This window comes from Heteronotia binoei, chromosome 14 (genome assembly GCF_032191835.1).
Source record: "Heteronotia binoei isolate CCM8104 ecotype False Entrance Well chromosome 14, APGP_CSIRO_Hbin_v1, whole genome shotgun sequence".
Taxonomy (NCBI): domain Eukaryota; kingdom Metazoa; phylum Chordata; class Lepidosauria; order Squamata; family Gekkonidae; genus Heteronotia; species Heteronotia binoei.
The window spans coordinates 50,640,856-50,663,753 of NC_083236.1; the positions used below are offsets into that span (position 1 = coordinate 50,640,856).

At 50.4% G+C, this 22,898-nt stretch overlaps 1 protein-coding gene across 1 annotated transcript in view; it reads right to left on the reverse strand.

Annotated features, from left to right (window-relative positions):
• Window positions 1-21,161, reverse strand: part of VSTM2B (V-set and transmembrane domain containing 2B) — a 60,133-nt gene extending 38,972 nt beyond the window's left edge. The window contains exons 1-4 of the mRNA XM_060254482.1: window positions 21,058-21,161; window positions 19,803-19,987; window positions 11,709-11,738; window positions 1,247-1,727 (exon numbers count right to left, since the gene is read on the reverse strand). Of these exons, the coding sequence (XP_060110465.1) occupies window positions 1,247-1,727; window positions 11,709-11,738; window positions 19,803-19,987; window positions 21,058-21,130 (769 nt within the window). The 5' untranslated portion in view covers window positions 21,131-21,161. The remainder of the gene's footprint in view (window positions 1-1,246; window positions 1,728-11,708; window positions 11,739-19,802; window positions 19,988-21,057) is intronic.
• Between the last annotated feature and the right edge of the window lie 1,737 nt (window positions 21,162-22,898).

Consider the following 22,898-nt stretch of genomic DNA (forward strand, 5'->3'; position numbering starts at 1 on the left):
ACCCATATCAATAACCATTACAACAGCTTTTGCAAGAGATCATCATCATTATTATTATTATCGAATACTGAAGGCTGAATTCTCAGAAACCAAGAGATGCTACAGCAGATAAGATGGCTGGCGACTTTTTTCTAACATTAAAAAAATTCTGCAGGTGGATGTTTGTTGGAATATCCAGTTAGGACTTAGCCATCTCAAAGGATTGTGGGGAACAAACTTTGAAGCAAAAATGCCATCAGTCTCTGCGCAAAACAAGTTTTGGTAGGAAACGTGGTGAAGCCAGGATGCATCCTGAAAATGACTCAACTAACACTTCAAGGTGCGAGGTGTGTGTGTGTGCAAAGTGCCATCAAGTCACAGCTGACCTATGGTCACCCCAGCAAGGGACTTTCAAGGCAAGCGAGAAGCAGAGGGTGGCTTGCCATGGCTTTCCTCTGCAGAGCCTTCCTTGGTGGTCTCTCATTCAAGAACTGAGCCCAGCAAGGGGCTTTCAAGGTAAGTGAGAAACAGAGAGGGTTGACCATTGCCTTCCTCTGCAGAATCTTCCTTGGAGGTCCCCAACCAAGTATTCATCATCCAAGATGTCATAAGATCAGGTTACAGCATGCCACCTTCCCTCCATATTCTGCCCCTCCTCTCACATATTCCACAGTGGGAGTAAAAGCCACTCTGGGGTGGCTCTTCCATTGGAAAAAAATGGGATGGAGGAAACAGTTAAAGATCCCCCCACCACCAAAAAAAAAATTGTTCTCCTCCTTGATAAAACCATCCCAACAACTGTATTTGCAACAGGAAAACAAAGTCGTTTAGCTGCCTTAATCTGCTTCAACAAAAACAAACAAGAGTCTGCTGGTATTTTAAAGACTACGGGCATTTTATTCTGCGGTTCCCACAAGAACAGACCTTCATCCCTCCTCTTCCTACTGTTGCAAGAGGCTGGCTCTTGAGTCGGATAAAGGCGATGGTAGAATAGAAGAGGATGATATTGGATTTATCTTTAGATTTTAAAGGGCGCCACAAACAAGACTCCTGTTTTATTCTCTTCTAACACGTCACCAACTCCTCTCCACCCCGGAGAGAAAGAGGCGAAGAAAGGCCTGCAAGGACCCAAGTCCGCCTCTAGAGGTCGCTTTGCAGCCGGGCCCCGCTTAGAAATCCGCTCCCTGCCTCGGCCGCCACCAGCACCACGGCCAGCTCCCCGCGCTTCGCCCCGCGCCCGCCGGGTGTCGCTGCGCCTCCACCTTACCTGATCCGTGCTGCTGGCGGAGGATGGTCGCTTTGCCCGGACGGGGCGAGGCCGAGGAGGCTGCGGCGGCGGCTGCCGCGAGGGTCGTGGTGGCGGACGGGGAGGAGGAGGTGGAAGAGACCGACGACGACGAGGAGGAGGCGGCGGCGACGGGAGAAGAGGCTGCCGAGGCCGACGAGGCTGCCGTTTCGCCCTGCGCCGGCAGGAGGCGCTTGTCCCCCAGGCCGGGCTCGGCGGTGGCGCGTCCCGAAGGGCTGCTCCGGCGGGGGCCGCTCCTCTGGATGTGCGAGACGGCCTCGGCTGCCTGCACGTCGGGCGGCGAGAAGCGGGCCAGGACGCGCAGCAGCGCCTGGGCTTTGTGCTCCTGCGTGTCCTCGTCGCTGTAGTCCGACACCCGGCACTCGTACACGCCCTCGTCCTGCCGCCGCACCCCCGACAGCCGCAGCCGGTGCGAGATGTCGTTGCCCTGGACCCGCACCGTCTGCAAGACAAAAGAGCCCCGTGAGACCCGGCCGGCAGTGGGGGGGGGGGGGGTGGAGAGGGGAGGGGGGACTCGCAGCTCCAGGAACCCAGACCCCGGGGCACAAAAGCGGGAGGGGGCGTCGGGGGCCTCAAAATCATTATTGAGTTCCTTCCTTCCTTCCTTCCTTCCTTCCTTCCTTCCTTCCTTCCTTCCTTCCTTCCTTCCTTCCTTCCTTCCTTCCTTCCTTCCTTCCTTCCTTCCTTCCTTCCTTCCTTCCTTCCTTCCTTCCTTCCTTCCTTCCTTCCTCCCCCCCTCCCTTCCTCCCCTCCCCTCCCTCATCTGACACTCAGGTCTTGCGGCTCTCCAAATTTGATGTTTATTCTCTGTATTTCTTACCTTAAGCAAGTTTGGCCACCCCTGTGTTAGACCTTCAAATGCAGGCACATCCCCCCGAAAGAAGCACATAAATTGCTGTCCCCCAGGGTGAGCGGGTGGGGCTTCAAATATAAAGAGCGACAGACTCTCCCCATCCCAAATGGGCCCTGCTTTAGATTTCCCTCGCCCAGGGGTGCTAAACTGGCACACTTCTTTCCAATCTCTCCCCCCTCGGCACACACACACACCTCCCATGGCTGGCACAGAGAACACCTCCAGTGCAGGCCTGAAGATTCTGTAGCCTGCAAACGCATGCCTGGTTTCTTCTTTCCAAAAGGGGAGCCCTGCGCGCACCCCCTCGAGACCCCTTAACTCCTGGACTCCTTTCCCTCTGCTCGCCGCCGATCTCTAATTAACAGATCATCTATAATACATGGGCACAACAAGCACCAGATTTCCAATGGCGAACAGGCAGCCTTGCTTCCAAACGACCGCGGCGCTCCCGAGCGCAGCTTATTTAACGCTGAATCAGTGGGCATCAAGAAAATGCACTCCAGACTTTCAGTCACATCGCCTGATTCTGCAGATGTTTTTTGCCTGCGCTCTTCCCAGACCCCTGCAGCCCCTGAAAGCCGCTTGGCAGCATTCTTGCGTTGTGCTGCTCTGAAAGGGCGTTAGCTTCAAACTTGCATGCAGATTGCGGCATCTGAGAGCTCTCTCTCTCTCTCTCTGTTCAAAGTGCTGTCTAGTCGCTGTTGATTTATGGCAGCCCTGTAGGGTTTTCAAGGCAAGAGACTAACAGAGGTGGTTTGATGTTGCCTCCCTTTGCATAGCCGCCCTGGTATTCTTTGGTGGTCTCCCATCCAAATGCTAACCAGGGCCGATCCTGCTTAGCTTCCAAAATCTGATGAGATCAGGCTAGCCTTGGGGCTATTTAGGTAAGGGTGTAACTGTACATGCATGATGTTGCCTTGTACAGAATCAGACTCTTGGTCCATCAAAATCTGTTTCGTCTACTCAGACTGGACACGGCTCTCCACGATCTCAGGTAGAGAAGGTCTTTCACATCACCCGCTCCCTGGTCCTTTCAACTAGAGATGCTGGGGACTGAACCAGGGATCTTCTGCAGTGCGTGTGTATGATATTGGTGTGCTCATGCAGTGGGAAGCTGCAGTTGCCTTGATGTGCCACCAGAAACACCAGGGGAAGCTCTTCAGATATGATGATCCCCATGATATATGGAGCAGACTAGAATGTGCCTACGCAAACACAACGGTCCATATGTACATAGCATCAAAAAAGGCAAAGGTGTGCAAGCACCAGTCGTTTCCGACTCTGGGGTGACATCGCATCAGGATGTTTTCACGGCAGACTTTTTAATGGGGTGGTTTGCCATTGTCTTCCCCAGTCATCTCCACTTTCCCCCCAGCAAGCTGGGTACTCATTTTACCGACCTCAGAAGGATGGAAGGCTGAGTCAACCTTGAGTTGGCTACCTGAACCCAGCTTCTGCTGGGAACGAACTCAGGTCGTGAGCAGAGCTTAGGACTGCGGTACTGCAGCTTTACCACTCTGTGGGTGTTTTCGCACTCACCTTCAGCCGGCGCCGCGACCCTCTTGACGACGGAGGATCTGTGCTGATTTCCCACACGAAGCGCTGGAGCAACCAGAAGAGCCGCCAATTTCCGGCGCGAAGCCCGCTCAAACGCAAATCGCCAGGAAGCAGGAAAACGCTTGAGCGGGCTTCGCGCCGGAAATTGGCGGCTCTTCTGGTTGCTCCAGCGCTTCGTGTGGGAAATCAGCACAGATCCTCCGTCGTCAAGAGGGTCGCGGCGCCGGCTGAAGGTGAGTGCGAAAACACCCTGTGCCACGGGGCTGCATAGCATCAAAACATGCCCATAATTTCCGACTTACAGCTGTGATCAGCAGACCACCGACCACTTTCCATACTTCTAAATGTTCAGCCTGTATGCATAAGAGATTCCAAACCACTGCACACCATCCCTGAGGGTACCAATACCCCTTGGCTTCAAATTGAAGAATGTGCATGCATAAAATATGCAGATTCTTCCATTTGCTCTCTAACATACCTGCATTAGACCAGGGGTGGCCAAAAAGTGGCTCGGGAGCCACATGTGGCTCTCACACATATTATATGGCTCTTGAAGCCCCCTCTGCCCCATCAGCTGGCTTGGAAAAGGCATTTGTCTCTTTAAATCACTTCTCCAAGCCAAGCCAGCCAGTGGCTTGGAGAATGCATTTAAAATTAAAGTTGCTTTTTTTCCACCTCTCTTTTCCATCTATTTCCTTCCTTCCTTCCTTCCTTCCTTCCTTCCTTCCTTCCTTCCTTCCTTCCTTCCTTCCTTCCTTCCTTCCTTCCTTCCTTCCTTCCTTCCTTCCTTCCTTCCTTCCACATTCATGTCTTGTGGCTCTCAGACATCTGATGTTTATTCTATGTGTTTCTTCCATTAAGCGAGTTTGGCCACCCCAGCATTGGACCTTCAGTTATGTGCACATCCCACCCCCACCAGAGAAGCACGTAAATGCACAGAGTAGCCTGACATTATGCTACTGAACTTCTTGCCTCAGAGCTGCATTTGCTATTATCCAGCAGATCACATGGACACATGAAACTGCCTTATACTGAGTCAGACCATTGCCCTATCAAGGGCAGTTCTATGTACTCAGACTGGCTGTGGCTCTCCAGGGTCTCCGGCAGAGGTCTTTCAATCCCCTCCTCAGGGCTACCCCTGCCACTAGGGAAACCAGGTGATTGAAGAAGATGAAGAAGAAGATATTGGATTTATATCCCGCCCTCCACTCCGAAGAGTCTCAGAGCGGCTCACAATCTCCTTTACCTTCCTCCCCCACAACAGACACCCTGTGAGGTGGGTGGGGCTGGAGAGGGCTCTCACAGCAGCTGCCCTTTCAAGGACAACCTCTGCCAGAGCTATGGCTGACCCAAGGCCATTCTAGCAGGTGCAAGTGGAGGAGTGGGGAATCAAACCCGGTTCTCCCAGATAAGAGTCCGCACACTTAACCACTACACACTTAACCACTACACCAAACTGGCTTGCCTAGGGTGCCAGCCTTCTGGGTGTGACAAATTGGGCACCCTCCATGTGGCTTGGTGACATTATCAGTGCGGGGGGGGGGGTACCAGACGTTAGCCTTGCCTAGGGTGACAGACAGTCTAGGGCTGTCCCTCCTACATGGTCCTTTCAATTGGAGATGCCGGGGATTGAACCTGGGACCTTCTTCATGCCAAGCAGATGCTCTACCGCTGAGCCAGGGCCCTTCCCCATGACTGCTGGTTATTTACTCTGTCCAGACACAAAGCATAAGGCCCTTCTGTTTTGCACAGCAAAAACCATTCCAAGCATGCAGAGCTGAGTCACGGCGACACGTATTTCCAAGCAGCTAAGCCTTGGTGCATTCCTGCCAGACTGCCAAACATTCAGTCTCTATACCAGCCCTTCTCAAATGAGCCCTCCTGAGGGCAAGGTGGGTATTCAGCAGCAACAGGGTCTCACCTGTAGTGATGCTCCCTTTCTCTAGTTCTCTGGATCTCACCTTGATGAGCTTTAGGGGCCCAATGAAAACACTGGTGCTTTCTGGGTACTGAGCGGCACACGTTGAATTTTGCTGTGCTTTTTGTTAACTGGCTTCAGTTAACAAAAACTCAGTTGCATTCTGCCAGGTTTTTAATATTGATTGTCCTCTTTTAGAATAGCTTTGTTGACACCAGCCTTGAGAACTTTGGTTGAAAGGCAAAGGGGAGACATCCTTTGAATACAGGACTTTTTTGTAGCAGGAACTCCTTTGCATATTAGGCCACACACCCCGATGTAGCCAATCCTCCAAGACCTTACAGTAGGCCCTTTAATAAGAACCCTGTAAGCTCTTGGAGGATTGGCTACATCATAGGGGTGTGGCCTAATATGCAAAGGAGTTCTTGCTACAAAAAAGCCTTGAATAAATATGGTACAAATGACCAATCATGGGACTCTTCTTTAACAAATACAGTAAAAGGAAGGGACGGTAGCTCAATGGTAGAGCATCTGCTTGGTATGCAGAAGGTCCCAGGTTCAATCCCTCAAACCTCTGCCTGGAGTCCCTGGAGAGCAGCTGCCAGTCTGAGAAGATCAGACTGACCTTGATGGACCAAAGGCCTGATTCTGTATAAGGCAGATTTATGTGTCCTGTGTATACTATATAATAGTCAGTGATCTCCAGGGGTGGAATTCTAGCAGGAGCTCCTTTGCATATTAGGCCACACCCCAGGGCTGGTATGTTTGGCAGTCTGGCTTTTTTTTTGTAAGCTCTTGGAGGATTGGCTACATCAGGGGTGTGTGGACTAATATGCAAAGGAGCTCCTGCTAGAATTCTACCCCTGGTGATGTCCAACATGACACCCATGGTTGTGTTTCCCGCTGGTGTCTACTTCATTTCCACCCAAACTGCCCTTTCCATAAAAGGCCAACCTTGGCTTTCCTCTGTCTTATAGGAACAGAGTGCACCTCAGAAGATGATGGGAGGCATCATCTTTGGGTCAGCAGGGAGCACACATTCAGAAAGAAGAGCATCACATGGGATTCACTGCCACAGGAGGTGGTGGCAGCTACAAGCATAGATGGCTTCAAGAGGGGATTGGATAAACATATGAAGCAGAGGTCCATCAGTGGTTATTACTCAGAGGGTATAGATGGGACTGTCTGGGGTAGTGATGCTCTGTATTCTTGGTGCTTGGGGGGAAACAGTGGGAGGGCTTCTAGTGTCCTGGCCCCATTGGTGGACCTCCTGCCCCTACCAGGTGGAATCAGCTCCCGGTGGAGGTTCGGGCCCTCCAGGATTAGTTACCATTCCGGAGGGCCTGTAAGACAGAGCTGTTCCATCGGACTTATGGCTGACGCAGACGGGCGTCCTATCATCTAAATGGGCCCCCCTGCACCGACTGCATTGTACGGATTTTTTGAAACCAAGATAGCCGGGATTTGAACAGCTAGGTTGGGACAAGCAAGCCGAATTGATCTGTTAATACCATCTTTGCCACCCTTCTTAATTGTGAGTTATGACATAATTGTTTTAATTTTAAACTGTTTTAACTGCTTTGATTGTTTTAAATTGATTTGATTGTTTTAACATGTTGGAAGCTGCCCTGAGCCCACTATGGGAAAGGGTGGCCTATAAAGCTACGGAAATAAATAAATAAATAAATAAATAAATAGATTTTTGGCCACTGTGTGACACAGAGTGTTGGACTGGATGGGCCACTGGCCTGATCCAACATGGCTTCTCTTATGTTCTTCTGTGACACAGAGTGTTGGACTGGATGGGCCACTGGCCTGATCCAACATGGCTTCTCTTATGTTCTTATGAAGATGCAAAGCTTAGAATCTGCCACAGTGTTGTAATCCCCCCCTCCGTTGATGGTCCAAACCTCCATGGCAGCCATTTTGTGGTGATGCCCGCTTCTCATTCCCAAGCTTCCAAATATTTCACAGGCTGAGCATGCACATGAAAGTTTGTTGGTCTTAAAGGTGCCACTGGGCTTCCACTTTGTTCTTCCTTCAGACCAACATGGCTGCCCACCTGGATCTTCCTGAATGTAAAATTTTGGAAACAGTAGCCAAGGTATTATGGGTGTGTTAAGTGTTGTCAAAGGAAGCGAAGGCAGCACGGTACAGTTCAGTCTCATCAGTTCTTGGAAACTAAGCAGGGTCAACTCTGGTTAATCACTTGGATGGGAGACCACCAAGGAAGTCCAGGGTCACTAAGCAGAGGCAGGGAAGGGCAAACCACCTCTGCTGCTCACTTGCTGGGTTTGCCATAAGTTGGCTGTGACTTGACTGTACTTACACCCACACCCACATCCACCCATACCCCACAGTGCCGTCAAATGGTTGTGACTTACGGCAACCCTATGAATTAATTATGTCCAAAACATCCAGGGCTTTTTTTGAGCTGGAACACAGTTCCAGCTGGCTTGGCATCAGGGGATGTGGCCTAATATGCAAATGAGTTCCTGCTGGGCTTTTTCCTACAAATAAAAGCCCTGAAAACATCCTATTGTTAACAGCCTTGCCCAGTTTTGCAAACAGAAGGGTGTGGTTTCCTTTCCTGAGCCAATCCATCTTACGTTGGGTCTTCTTTTCCTGTTGCCTTCAACTTTTCCTTGCCTTATTGTCTTTTTCAGTGAGTCTCTTCTTCTCCTAATGTGACCATAGACTCCGTTTAGTAATTTTAGCATCTAGGGAGAGATCAGGCTGGATTTCATTGAGAAATCCAGGATATCAAAGTTGTCAATAATGCACTTTAAGGACGATAGGGGAGGAAGTGATCTCGAAGGCAACCAGACTGCTCGCCAGAGGTGACCCTGTTGATTAAATTAGAGCTTAAGGAGAGCCCAGACTCTTTCCTGGAATCTATACTCCATGCCAGTGATCAAGACAATGAGAGGGTCTCTGAGCATGTCCATATCTTTCACACCCAGGATTTATAGGCAATCCTTGTATACGAGAGACTAAAGCTCTGGATTTCCAAGGGAGAAGACGTGGCTCTTCCCTTTGTGGAAATCTTCAGCCATGTTCATATGTCTGATATAATCTCTGGTTAGTGAAATTATTCCTTGGGGGGGGGGGGAATCAATTCTTCCCTGGACTGCATGCCTCAAACGCTTTGGAAGCACTCTTTTGCTCTCCCTCCAAAACATCATCCATCTTCCCCTCCAAAAACCAAATACCCTAGTACCTACTTACTCATCGCTCCCATCCATTTTTATTCCCCAAGGACTTTTTTTTGTATCAGGAACTCCTTTGCATATTAGGCCACACACCCCTGATGTAGCCAATCCTCCAAGAGCTTACAGGGCTCTTCTTACAGGGCTTACTGTAAGCTCCAGGAGGATTGGCTGCATTAGGGGTGTGTGGCCTAATATGCAAAGGAGTTCCTGCTACAAAAAAAGACTCTGCCCCAAACAAATCCTTTCCAAGCACACGCCGTTTTCTCCTTTCCTTAATCAAATGCATTTCTTCACCACAGTCAACAAGCAGCTCAGATCCAAGCCCTCGTCTCCTACCAGCAACGGTGTCTTCAAAAATGCAACGTCTGTCCGAAACCACCAGTCTCCCCCCCTCCTCAGTGCTGGCTCCCTAATCCTACCCTTGTCCTCTTGCAGAAAGAGATGCATTCAAAGGCCCAGACGCTCACGCTTTGCCTCTCCTTCCCCTTAACAAATGCAGCCCTCTGCCCTCCTCGCCCAACCCAAAGCCCAGCTCCAGCACTTAATCCTCTGCAAAGCGCGCCACATTCCAGGCGGTGAACGTCACACCTCCTTGGGAGAAAACAAAATCATCCATTACATGAACCACCACCACCCTCCAGTTAACACAACCTTGTTGCCATGAACGATCCCTATTTCTTCCCACAGTAGATACATCGATTAATATATTTGTGCATTTCCCCCTCTCGGCCCTCCTGATTCAAATGATGCTCCCAATATCACCGGCAACAATGCTTTCCATTCATAGGTCCTGCATTCTGTCTCTGTTCTCTTTTCTTTCATTCCAGGTCTATCCCTATTGTTCCGCTCACACACAATACGATTCCCACTTGCTTTCTTTTCCAGCATTCTTCTTTTTGACTCACTAGAAATTAAACTGTAAACGGCACAAGGATCACCAGCGGCTCTCCTTCTAAGGGAGACTTCGCCTCCGAGATGTTGCCCCTTATCAAAATAGCGCTCCGTTCCCAAGAACATCGAGTGCCTCAGCAAATAACATCTCACAGCCCCCTGAAGGTCTCGCTCCGCAGAACCGTTTAGGGAGCATCCCTCATGTTTCCACAAGAAAACAAGCAGCAGTTCCATATCTGCAGCAACGATCCTGCTAGGTTACCTTTGGAAAGAACTCAACACAGGTGGGGAAAGATGGATTTGGACTCAAAGCCTAAGAGGCCCTCAACCAAGATTGAAAAGCTGGTGGAAAGGAGAAAGATCTCCCTCCGTGTGCTAGCAGTGAAACCAGTTTTTCTAAATACATCCTAAACAGTGATCCTAAACAGTTGTCAAGCCACATTTGATTCAACGAGGTTTCCTTCTGGGAAAGTGCTCTTAGGATTGCAGCCAGAGTGGGCTTACACACAAGAAACAAGGTATAAAACCAGTGCAAGTATAACCATGTCAATGCACCCCCCACTCCCAATAATTGGAATTATGGGTATTTAATTACAAGAGAACCCAATCCTGCAAATTAGAGTTCTATGGAATGGGACTGATTATTAAACTCGTTGAAATCTGGCAGCAGTGTGGATAGGTCATGTGGCTTAGGATTAGTTTACAATTCAGAGATGTCAAACATGCAGTTTGGGGGCTGAATCAGGCCCCTGGAGGGCTCCTTTAGGAGAAGAAGAAGAGTTGTTTTTTATACCCTGTTTTTCTCTACACAAAGGAATCATAGAATCATAGAGTTGGAAGGGACCTCCAGGGTCATCTAGTCCAACCCCCTGCACAATGTAGGAAATTCACAAATACTTCCCCCGCACACACTCTCAGTGATCCCTGCTCCATGCCCAGAACATGCCCCCCCAAACCAACAACCCTCCGGCAGTGTTCCCTCTAAGCTGAGTTAGTTTGAGTTAGCTCACAGTGTTTTAGCCTCTGGCTCACAAATTTTTGTCTTAGCTCAGGAAAAAATGGCCCCAGAGCAAGCTAATGTATACAGTAGCTCACAACTTTAATGCCAGCAGCTCACAAAGCAGAATTTTTGCTCACAAGACTCCATGGCTTAGAGTGAATATTGTCCTCCAGGATCCCTGGCCAAACTGTCCTGGAGAAAATTGCTTCCTGACCCCCAAATGGCAACCAGTATTTCCCTGGGAGTATAAAAGCCTCAAAGCTGCTTAAAATTGCCTTCAGTACCTCTGCCTACCCTTTGTGAGGTGGGTGGGGCTGAGAGAGTTCTGAGAGAACTGGGACTGGCCCAAGGTCACCCTGCAGGCTTCAGGTGGAGGAGGAACAGGGAATCAAACTTGGGTTTCCCAGACTGGAGGCCGCCACTCCAAATCACTACACCATGCAGCCTTTACAGGCGGTGAGTGAAAAATTAACACAGAGCGCCACTCTGTGATGTGTAACATGAAAAACACTCCTGCCAAGACCTGAAGTTACAAAAGGGTGCCTAGATCGCCACCATATGATATAACAGAAAACTGCAAAGAGACATGAAAGAGAAATTCCTCTTTGGAAAGAGGTTAAGAGGAACCAGTGACTACAAATACTCTCCCTAAACTGTGAAGTCTTGTGCACAAAAATTATTCTTTGTGAGCTACGGGCATTAAAGTTGTGAGCTACTGCATCAATTAGCTTGCTCGGGGGCCATTTTTTCCTGAGCTAAGACAAAACTGTTTGAACCAGAGGCTAAAAAAATTGTGAGCTAGCTCACATTAACTCAGTTTAGAGGGAACACTGGTGGCTCCATCTCAAGAAGTGAATTTCAGAAAAAGAAATCCCATAGCCTATTACAATACTAATGACCTACTTTCAATGTATCACTTCTACCCGTCCTTTGGTCAACACACACACACACACACACACACAAAAGCAGAATATAGTTTGAGAGACACTTACGCTGATTTTAGTTGCATCCTTGTTCGTTACCTGAAAAAGCAAAGGAGGGGAAAGAATCAAACAGGAGCAGAGGAACGATGTGCCGCACACACATCAGTGGGTAGATCTTCTCCTTGGGACTGCGGTCATGCCATAGATTGAACTGTGCTAATGTCAGACACCTTGCCATGGACTGGGGATGTTCTCAATTGGCTCTTAACTCAGTGGATTGGCTGTTTGGGGGGAATTACGGTCAGCCTCAGTAGGTGGTTGCGATAAAGTTATTGCGTTTGCTCCCCGCTAATGGCAGTCAAGGGCAAGAATGGCTGTGAGGCAGTTAATGGATGACATAGCAAACCATTTCAATTCCAAAGGGATCCCTTGAAATGGGAAACTGCAATGGCAGGGAATGGCAGAGACGGGGAGGCTTGGCGAACTGGCCTAGATACTCCATTTGGCTACATCGCCTTTTGTGAGATCTTGGGAAAAATCTTCCAGGGCAAGTCTTGCTCCCAGGGCTTTTTTTAAGAGCAGGCACGCCTTTGCATATTAGGCCATACACCCCTGATATAGCCAGTCCTCTTGGAGCTTAGAGTAGGCCCTGTAAGGAGAGCCTGTAAGCTCTTGGAGGATTGGCTACATGAGGGGTGTGTGGCCTAAAACAATACATGAGGGGTGTGTGGCCTGAACTAATATGCAAAGGAGTTCCAGCTACAAAATGCCCTGCTTGCTCCATCTCAATATTGTTTCCCCTACCCCACCCCAGGAATTGCAGAGCAATGGGGAGAGAGGACACAATCACTTAGATGAGAAGCACATTGACATAGGAGTGGCCAAACTGTGGCTCAGGAGCCACATGTGGCTCTTTCACACACACTGTGTGGCTCTTCAAGCCCCCACTGCCCAGTCAGCCGGGTTGGAGAAGGCATTTGTTTCTTTAAATCACTTCTCCAAGCCAAGCCAGCTGGTGGCTTGGAGAATGCATTTAAAGTTAAAGTTGTTTTCTTTCCACATCTCTCTCTCCCCCTCCCCTCATCTATTTGCCTCCTTCCCTCCCTCCCTCCCTCCCTCCCTTCCTTCCTTCCTTCCTTCCTTCCTTCCTTCCCTTGCGGCTGTCAAACTTCTGACATTCATGTCTTGCGACATCTGATGTTGATTCAATGTGGCTCTTACATCAAGCAAGTTTGGCCACCCTGACATAGAATCTGCATCTTATTTGCTTATTGTTATTGACTTTATTTATGTCCCACTAGCGGGGAACCCGAGGTGCCTCACATTATTGTCTCTTCTGTTCTGTCCTCACAACAACCCTGTGAGGTAGGGGAGCTTGAGAGAGCACGACTGGTCCCAGGTCACCCAGTGAGCTTCCACAGCAGAGGGAGGGATTCGAACCTGGGTTTCCCAGACCCTAGACCGACACTTTAGCCACCATGCTGCCACACTGCGTTCTCCAGTGCAGTTCTCAAATGGCATGACTGAATGAAAATTTATATGCCATGCCTGGGGTTTTCTGGCATGTGTGGATCCCATCTATCAGAGGTGCAGCAGGCACACGATACTCTGCTGTTTATGTCTAAGGATTCATTTCTTACATTTGTAAACCGCTTTAACTGCAAGGAGCTTAGCGCGGATTATGTTTGAGCCTCCCAGCGGCTTTGAAATGCAAGCAGAGTTATTAGTCCACTCTGAGGCGCTGGATTTTCTCTCTTGCTTCAGCCCACTGAAATCTTGTTTTTCGGGGCAGGAAGACCTTCAGAAACAGCAGAGAGGATGGGGAGAGCCAGTGTGGTGGAGCTGGACAGAGTGGCAGACGAGGACCCCGAGTAACCCCTGGTATGAATCCCCACTTCTGTCACAGAAGCTCGTCGGGTGACCTTGGGTCTGTCCAAACATTCAGCCTGACCTGCCTCACCTGGTCATGAGGAGGAGAGGACAATGTTGTCAAAGCTGCTTTGAGTCCCAGCTGGAGAGAAAAGCGAGATATAAATCAAAGGTAAAGGTAGTCCCCTGTGCAAGCACCGAGTCATTACTGACCCATGGGGGGGAATCGACTGTGAGGCTGAACAACATTTGATCTACTGTTTAATAACAGTCACCTCTGCTACTGCTGTGAGCTTTTAAAGAAACTCTGGATTTTGGAAAAGATGAGCAAAAAAAATAAATCTAAATCATGTATTGTTCTTTCCAACTGCAGTCCCATTCCTCTGCTAAATAGCAACAGAATGGCTGGATTTCTGCAGATGTCCTTCTGTTCTGCTGCAGAGAGGTAGCAAAGAGATGCAGCGGTGATGTTAAAGATTCCATGGAATTGCCTTTGCAGGTATGGTTTCAGAAGATTATCAGCTTGGCATTCTGGAGAAGACCTTCTTACATCCTCAGCTCCAACCAGCTCCTGGCACTATATCTTTAAGAGCCAGCAAGCCTCATTTCATCACTTGCTTAGATCAGCCAGCAAAGAGAATCCAAGATGGGGCGATGCAGACAGGAGCAGGTGTCGTTCTCAATGGCTCCCCTTTAAGTTCTATGGGAGAAAGGAAAGAGGTTGCAGCCCTAGAGCCTGCTGACCACAAAGGATGCCTGTTTGGTCGCTGGACATCGGTTGAATCCCTTCCCCAGTGTTGCTTCTGAGCAGGGGTGGGATTCTAGCAGGAGCTCCTTTGCATATTAGGCCACACACCCCTGACGTAGCCAATCCTCCAAGAGCTTACAAGGCTCTTTTTCATAAACTCTTGGGGGATTGGCTACATCAGGGGTGTGTGGCCTAATATGCAAAGGAGCTCCTGCTAGAATTCCATCCCTGCTTCTGAGTGTATCCCTTTACTTTCTTCAGGACGAATAACGGCCCTCTCTTCCCACTGGGAGAAGGAACACTGTGTATTTGCTGTGGTCACATGAACACATTGGGCTGCCTTTATACTGAATCAGACCAGTGGCCCAGCAAAGTCAGAATTGTCTACTCAGACTGGCAACAGCTCTCCAGGGTCTCAGGAAGAGGTCTTTCCCCTCACCTACTGCTTGGTTCTTTTAACCAAAGATGCTGGGGATTGAACCTGGCACTTTCTGCATGCCAAGCAGAAGCTCTTCCGCTGAGCCGCAGGCCCTCCCAAAAGAAGAAGAGTTAGATTTATACCCCGCCCTTCACTCGGAGTCTCAGTGCAGCTTCCAATCTCCTTTCCTTCTTCTCCCCACAACAGACACCCTGTGAGGTAGGTGGGGCTGAGAGAGCTCTGAGAAGACAGCTCTGAGAGAACTGGGACTGACCCAAGGTCACCCGGCTGGCTGCATGTGGAGGAATGGGGACTCAAACCCAATTCTCCAGATTAGAGTCTGCCGCTCTTAACTATTACACCAACCTGGCTCTTGAAAGGAAGGGCTGCCTGACAATAGAGAAAGAAGAAGAAGATTGGATTTGTACTCTGCTCTCCACTCTGAATCTCAGAGTGGCTCACAACTCCTTTATCTCCCTCCCCCACAACAGACACCCTGTGAGGTGGGTGGGGCTGAGAGGGCTCTCAAAGCAGCTGCCCTTTCAAGGACAACCTCTGCCAAAGCTATGGCTGACCCAAGGCCATCCCAGCAGGTGCGAGTGGAGGAGTGTGGAATCAAACCTGGCTCTCCCAGATAAGAGCCCATGCGCTTAACTACTACACCAAACTGGCTTGAAGCTGCCTTCCATTGGACCAAGCCTGCCGTCATTATAATTATTGCCCATATCTTGAGAACTGCTATTTGCTGCCAGAAGTTGCTTTGGCAGACGTCATTTAACTGCAGTTCACAGTGGAATCTTATCTTCCAGCCACTGGGCTTTGTCTGGCTTCAGAAAGGACCCGTAAGGCTTAACCTGTTCCCTCCTCCCCCTTGACTACATTTTAATTATCACATGCCAGAGTGAAGATAAATCATCCCACAGCAGAGTTCTCCTGCTGCATCTCCAGGGGGTGGATGTGTGTACCGGTTCTGTCTTTCAAGAACGGGATAAAAAACCAACAAAGCTTGCAACTACGATGAATCATCAGCACTGGGAAGTTCAGTACTGCCAGCAACCCACACCCTTGGTTTGTTTATCTGGTTCTTGAGACAGGAACGGGATGCTCATTTTGATGGCAAGGAAGGCAGGAAGCGACTTCCAGTTTGAATTGGAGCATGGGTCCACCGAGTTCAGTACTGGACTCTGATTGGTGGTGTCCCTCGGCAGAGAAAGGTATTCCCCAACACTTGCTACCTGAGATCTTCTACTGGAGCTCCCAAGGGTTCAACCTCCTGGCCTTCTTCATACAAAACACGGGCTCTGCCACTGAGCCATGACTCCACCCCTAGTCTTCAATCCCACCAATTCTTTCCTGTGATCACCTATGAAGCAGCTTTCAACCAAGTTGAAGTACTTGAAGGGCTGTCATATAAAGGATGGTGTGGAATTGTTTTCTGTGGCCCCAGAAGGTAGGACCAGAACCAATGGGTTGAAATTAAATCAAAAGAGTTTCCAGCTCAATATTAGGCAGAACTTCCTGACCGTTAGAACGGTTCCACAGTGGAACAAGCTTCCTCAGGAGGTGGTGGGCTGTCCTTCCTTGGAGGTTTTTAAACCGAGGCTAGAGGGTCATCTGACAGCAATGAAGATCCTGTGAATTTAGGGGGAGGTATTTGTGAGTTTCCTTCATTGTGCAGGGGGTTGGACTAGATGACCCTGGAGGTCCCTTCCAACTCTAGGATTCTATGATTCTAAGTCATGCTACTGATCCTGTCTACTCTTATTGGCAGTGGATCTTCTCAGGCAGAGAAAGGTCTAGTTGCTGTCTACTGGGGAAGAGGAGGATTAACCGGGGTCCTTCTGCATGTAAAACATGAGAGTCTTTCAAAATCCTGCTACTTGGATAGACTTAAGAGGAGATGCCAAGGACAGAACCCAGATCTTTCTGTGTGTAAAGCATGGAAGTCATCCAAAATCTTGCTATTTAGATAGCATTAAGTGGAAATGCCAAGGGTTGAACCTGAGAATTCCTGCAAGTCAAACGTGCTCTTTCACTGAGCTATAAGCCAGTTTGATGTAGTGGCAAAGTGTGCGGACTCTTATCTGGGAGAACTGGGTTTGATTCCCCACTCCTCCACTTGCACCTGCTGGAATGGCCTTGGGTCAGCCATAGCTCTCGTAGGAGTTGTCCTTGAAAGGGCAGCTGCTGTAAGCGCTCTCTCAGCCTCACCTACCTCACAGGGTGTCTGTTGGGGTGGGGGAAGGTAAAGGAGATTGTGACTGCTCTGAAACTCTGAGATTCAGAGTATAGGGTGGGATATAAATCCAATATCTTCTTCTTCATTATCTCAGTAGTCCGGAATCCCATCAGTATCTTCCCATCGCCACTCATGGATTTGTTTTATACCAGGCCAAGTCATCCATCGCTCAAGCCCAGTACTCTGAGAGGTAGTAGCTCTCCTGGTTCTCAAGCAAAGAAAGGTCTAGTTGCTAGAAAGTCCACTGGAGATGCCCGCAGGCCACAGGGGACTGAATCCAGGACCTCCGGCACATGAAGCAAATGTCCTTCTACAAGGCCTTCCAAGATTTATGAAGATATTCACATGTCATCTTCCTTAAATCGGAGAAGAGAATAAGAGCCTTCTCAGAGATTAGAAGGAATTAAACTCAAGGGCTCCACCAGGTGACCATTTGCACAGCCGTCCCTGCCACTAGGCAATTGCCCAGGGCGCTGGCTTTCTGTGGGTGATGAATTGGGTATCCCCATGTGCCTTGGTGATGTTATCAGTGCGGGAGGGGGGCACCAGAAGTTAGCCTTGCCTACAGTGCCAGCCAGTCTTGGGCTGGCCCTGACCATTTGGCAGCTGCAGCCAATCCTCCTTGAAACGTGTCTTTGCATGGCCATATTCACGTGTGAAATTTTTAGACATGCCTCTTAAAACACGGTATGTTAAAAGGTTGAGATGACATTTCCTTCACAATATTTTCATAACCTCTCGTAGGCTGGTATTTGTCCAATTCTGTTATCCACTTTCTCCATCAATGGGGGTACCAGAGTCTGGATTGAGTAATGGCAAGCAATGTGCTCTCTAAGCTGCAGTGACTTGTGAGCAAAAATTCTAATTTTTTCCACCAGGTGACTGTTCGCAGGGCCAGCCCTGCCTAAACTAGGCACTTGCCGAAGGCATTAAAGGTGTGCGCTACTTCATCCATTCGTTTGCTCTGGGGCCATCCTTCATGAGTTGAGACAAAAACATGTGAGCTGAAGGCTAAAAACTGTGAGCTAGCTCACACTAACTCAGCTTAGAGGGAACTCTGAGGGCAAGCACATTCCAGTGGGGGAGTGAGCATGGAAGAATCAGATGACCTGGAATTAGCATGCCTCCCATGGTCCCTCTTCTTGCTAGTAAGAATGCCCGAAGGAATGATTACATTGTTAATCTGGCCAGGAATTCACAAGGGCTTATTGGTTGCATTTCTCTATATATTTCATTTATACACCACTTTTCTCCTCTGTGGGGACCCAAAACAACTTACATCTGTCCAACATTTTTTTTGGTAGCAGGAACTCCTTTGCATATTGGGCCACATACCCCCCTGATGGAACCAATCCTCCTGGAGCTTACAGTAGGCCCCGTACGAAGAGCCCTGTAAGCTCTTGGAGGATTGGCTACATCAGGGGTGTGTGGGCCAGTAGGCAAAGGAGTTCCTGCTAAAAAAAAAAAAGCACTGCGTCTGTCTCCTCTCCTCCAGTTTACACTCACAACAGCCCTGTGAGGTAGGCTAGGCTGAAAGCATGTTTCCACTGCACAGTGGATATTCCAACCTTGGTCTTCTAGATTCTAGCCCATCCACTGTACAAAACTGACTCTCTATGTTGGCAGGTTGGACTGAGGAATGGCTCCAAGTCACCTTGTGAGTTCCGTGGCTGAGTACGGTTCTGAACCCAACTCTCCCCAATCCAAGTCTAACGATGCTTCCCTCACAACACACTGGCTCACTGCTGCATAGCACCCACAGGAGAAAACCATTCTGCAGTTTCAGAAGCTCATGGAGATCCTACTTCCGAATGGGCAAAAACGAGAGTCCTATAGTGCTGGAACAACAGCCGGGCCCTATTTCAAAATCCTGTTGCCTGCAGCTATCTCCAAGTGAAACGAAGCCCACCTTCTTACCATTCACACATCACCTACATTACCCATATCCTTCAGTTATCACCAAGGGCAAATTGACCATTGGGGGTTGGGACCACCCCACATATCTGCTCTTGGGGGTTGGGACCACCCCACATATCTGCTGGTACCTATAGATGCATGGAGGGGAAGTTCTATCTTCTGAATTTACCTGTATCCTACACATACCCTTCAATTATAATAATTCCATTGCCTATAAGGTGAACCTTTCAACTTGTTCATGAAACAGGGCAAGCCTATGGGCCAAAAGCAGAAGGCTTCGAGTCACTCTGCATGGATTTGCAATGAAAATCTGCCCATTTTGGAGCGGTCCAGAGGAGCCACTGGACTCTGGGTTGGTTGTGTCGCCGAGCCATTCTTTTCTGCCACAGGTGGATTCAGACCATTGGGCGAGAAGACGATTTCATCCACATGGGTGATTCTGTTCAAGGGTCGACTCTGTGCTCAGAGACTTTGGGACATGGTCGTTTACCACCTTCAGGAGATCCACGGAAATACAGAACCAGCCCGCAGGTGGTGATCTGCCAACGTCCTGTTTTTAAGGCCAGTTCACACATGACTTCATCCCTCCGAGGAGAATGCAGATGTGGTGCATCGACACGATGTGCGGGCCGTCAGCAGAGGCGCATTGGTGCATACAAAAAACCCCCCTCTGATGCTGCAGCCCTCAATAAAGACCATGCACGTGTGAACCCAACACACCCTGTTGCAGAGCTTTCATGAAAATGCCACCCCCCCGTGCCAAAGATGGCACCCTCTGGTGGTCCCACTTGTGTGTCCGAATCCACCCTTTGGGTGAGGACAGGACTGGCTTGCAAAGGAACCACTTCTCTGTACCTATTTCTGGACTCCCAGCCAAGATTCACATCGCTCTTTCTACCAAACCCTGCAACCTGGATCGAATCGCGTCCCTTCGCAGAGGGGAATAGGCATGTGGGGCTTGATGTTTATTACCTTGCTTCTGCTGCCGGGGTTGCTGATGGCTAATTCGTGGGCAAGCTCTCGGGCTGGTTCTTTAAGGTACCACCATTGGATCTCCAAGGAGTAAGAGGTGGATCCGCTGGCCCGGAAAGCGCAAGGCATCTCAATATCATCTCCCTCCCTTACTGTCACATCTTTTGGAACTTCCGTAAATGTCGCTGAAGACACACACACACAAAACAGGACAAAATGATGGGAAGGCAGTGAACAGATTCCCCCCCCCCCCCAAAAAAGGCACTGTCTGTGAGTCAAATGTCTCAGGCAGAGGGAGTGTTTTTCCAGTGGCTTGAACTACCCAGCACGGCTGTCGCCGCAGATTCTGCACACCCTAAGTAGAATTGCAGAAATCCAGGGGTGGGAAGGGGGACCCGAAGGCCATCTAGTCTAGCCCCTCTGGATCCAACACATCCGTCGCAGATCCAGGCAAAATTCCAGACGCCAGAGGGTCTCAAGCGTCAACAAAGAAGGAGCCTGAACCATGAAGCATTTCTCCCTGGAAATGAGGGATTGAAATTGTCCCCCCCCCCACCTCCAGGTACCCCCATTTAATCACTGCAGCCTGGGCACGCATCCCTAGGTGGCAAGTGGCAAAGAAGTTTGCAATAGAGAGATGCTTTTGACACTCCCTGCCAGGAGACAGACCTCTCCCATTCCTGGGGGGTGAGCCCCCATCACAAAGGCGAGTGGTCCAAGAGATGTGGCCCCCCCTCCCCTCCCCCCCCGCATCCCCCGTGCCTTGAGATTCTCCATCTCTGCAGCAAGAGTGCGGGCTTCCCTCAAGCCTGCAGCCCCGGCTAGCACCCTGTGTGTGCACCCTCTAGCTTCAGCAACCCGTCCCCCCCCCCCCTTCCCCGTGGACATTTGCGCCAGAGTAAGCTGGTTTGCCTGCCACAAGCATTTCCTAACAGAGGCCACCCCCACAGTAGAGCATCTGAAGAGTGTGTGTGTGTGGGGGGGGGGGAGTGGGGTGCATGCATACCGTGCATTTTAAAAAACAAACAAACCACCCTGGGTTTTTAGGGACTAGATCTGTCACTCTATTCCCTAGATTTCGGAAAGGGAGGAAGAAGGCGCCTTCCCCAGTCTTAAGGGACATGCGGATGTGCCCGAGGGCTGTCTCTGGCTCCTCTCTACTAGCTTTTGACGGGGGAGGGGGGGGTGTAAAACGAGCCCCAGGCCAAGGGGACAGGAAGTTGGGGCGGGGGCGGGTGGGGAGAAGAGAACTTACCCTGCACCACGAAGAGCAAAGGGGCATGGAGCATCAGGTAACAAAGGGCGCCGAACAGCCCTCGATTTCCCATCTCATATAGGTCGGCTTTTCCGAGCGAAGGACAGGGGCGGGGGGGAGGAAAAGAAAAGGGCTGGTCGCGACGCCCCAGCTAAGAGCTCTTCAACCCCATGGCAAGGAGGCGGCAAAACGAAGACGACATCGACGGATGCTGGAAAGCGCCGGTCCAGGATTCAGGGAGAAGTCCATGCGACCCAGGAAGACCACCCCTCCCCCCCCCAAAAGCCACCAAAGCTGGATTTCTTCCTCGGTTGGGGAAACCCGGCTTAAAATCCACAGCTTGGCCGGGTTACTCCCCAAGAGATCGCCCGGAGGACTTCGCGCTCTCTCCAGCGCCGGATTGTAAAGCTGCCCGGTCTGGATCCTTCCGAATTTTCACCGTCACCACCACCTCCTCCTTCTCCTCCTCCTCCTCCTCCGAGCCTCACACCCACCCTCTCTCCTCTCGCAACTCTGCAGCAAGCGCGGGTTTTTAACTTCCTCGAGCGGAATGGGATTGCCTGGAGTCCAAAAGCCAAGCGGAGGGGCCGGCTCGCCTTCCCAGACCCATCTGGACTCGGCTTCGGAGAGGCGAAGGCGGAAAGGCGGCCAGATCGCAAAGGGATATTTCCAGGGATGGTGCGCTGCGCCCGGTGCGGATCGCCTGGGTCTCCAGTCGCTCTGGCACCGTCCGGTCCTTCCGAGCGTCCTCCTCTTGCGGTGCTGCTTGCGCGCTCCGAATCGTCTCCGGCAAGCCAAGGACCGGCTGCTCGCTCGCTCGCTCCCCCCCCCCACTCCGCCCTTCCAACCCGCTCTCTCCAACCAACACACCGCTCAACCTATAAGAGGAAATTTCACCAGCTGACGTTCCAGCGTTTCAGGCCAGTCCGGAAAGCGCAGGGGGGAAAAAAGGGGGAAAGAGAGAGGCGAGAGAGAGAGAGAGAAAATGAAGTTTTGCATGTCCCTAAAATGAGACGGCTGGCATTTCCTCCCCCGCCCCGTTTTAAAAAAAACAAGCCACACACGCCAGAGCCTGAAACACACAGATGCTGTTTGCGGTTTTGCCAAGCGAGTCGTCGTCGTCAATAGAGGAGACGATTCGCCCAGCTCTTTGCCTTTCCTTTCCCTTCCTTTCCCTTCCCTTGGAAGGCCTTCTGTCTGCCTTGCTCCGGCTGCCCGCCTGAAATTGACTCACGAAATCGACTCGCTTGTGAAATTGACCAGCACGGAGAAAAAAAAGGGAGAGGGAGGGAGAAGTGGGCTAAGACCAGAGAATTGGGCGGGGGGGGGGGGAGCTCCGGATCCCAAGGACTTTCGCCTTGGCTTTCATTTCACCGCATCCCTAAACGAAATCACATATCCTACCCCTGGGGGAAAAAAAAAAAAAGCTGGAGGGAAACGGATCCCCATTTCCCTCGCCTCGCCTTCCCGTCTGAGAATCCGGCATAGCTCTCCCCATTCAAGTTTCCAGAAAGCGGTAGTCTGTGTAAGGGGGTAAGGGAGGGGGAGATACCCGGAGTCCAGACCTTAATTCGAATCCCCCCCTCCCCGTTCACACGATCTCCGTGGCCCTTCCAGCCTCCCCCCCCCCCCCACCTCGCGGCACTGCACAACCGAGTCGAAAAGAAGCGCGCGGAGAATCTCTCCCCCCACCCCAATTGCAGAGCCTCACTTTAACCCCCCCCCCCCCCCTTTACCTTGTTTTCAAGCCATCTCTGGCGAAGGAAGCTTCAAAGCGAACACAACCCAAGCCTATTCCGAGGAAGGGCACACACACACACACACAAGATAATAATAAAGGG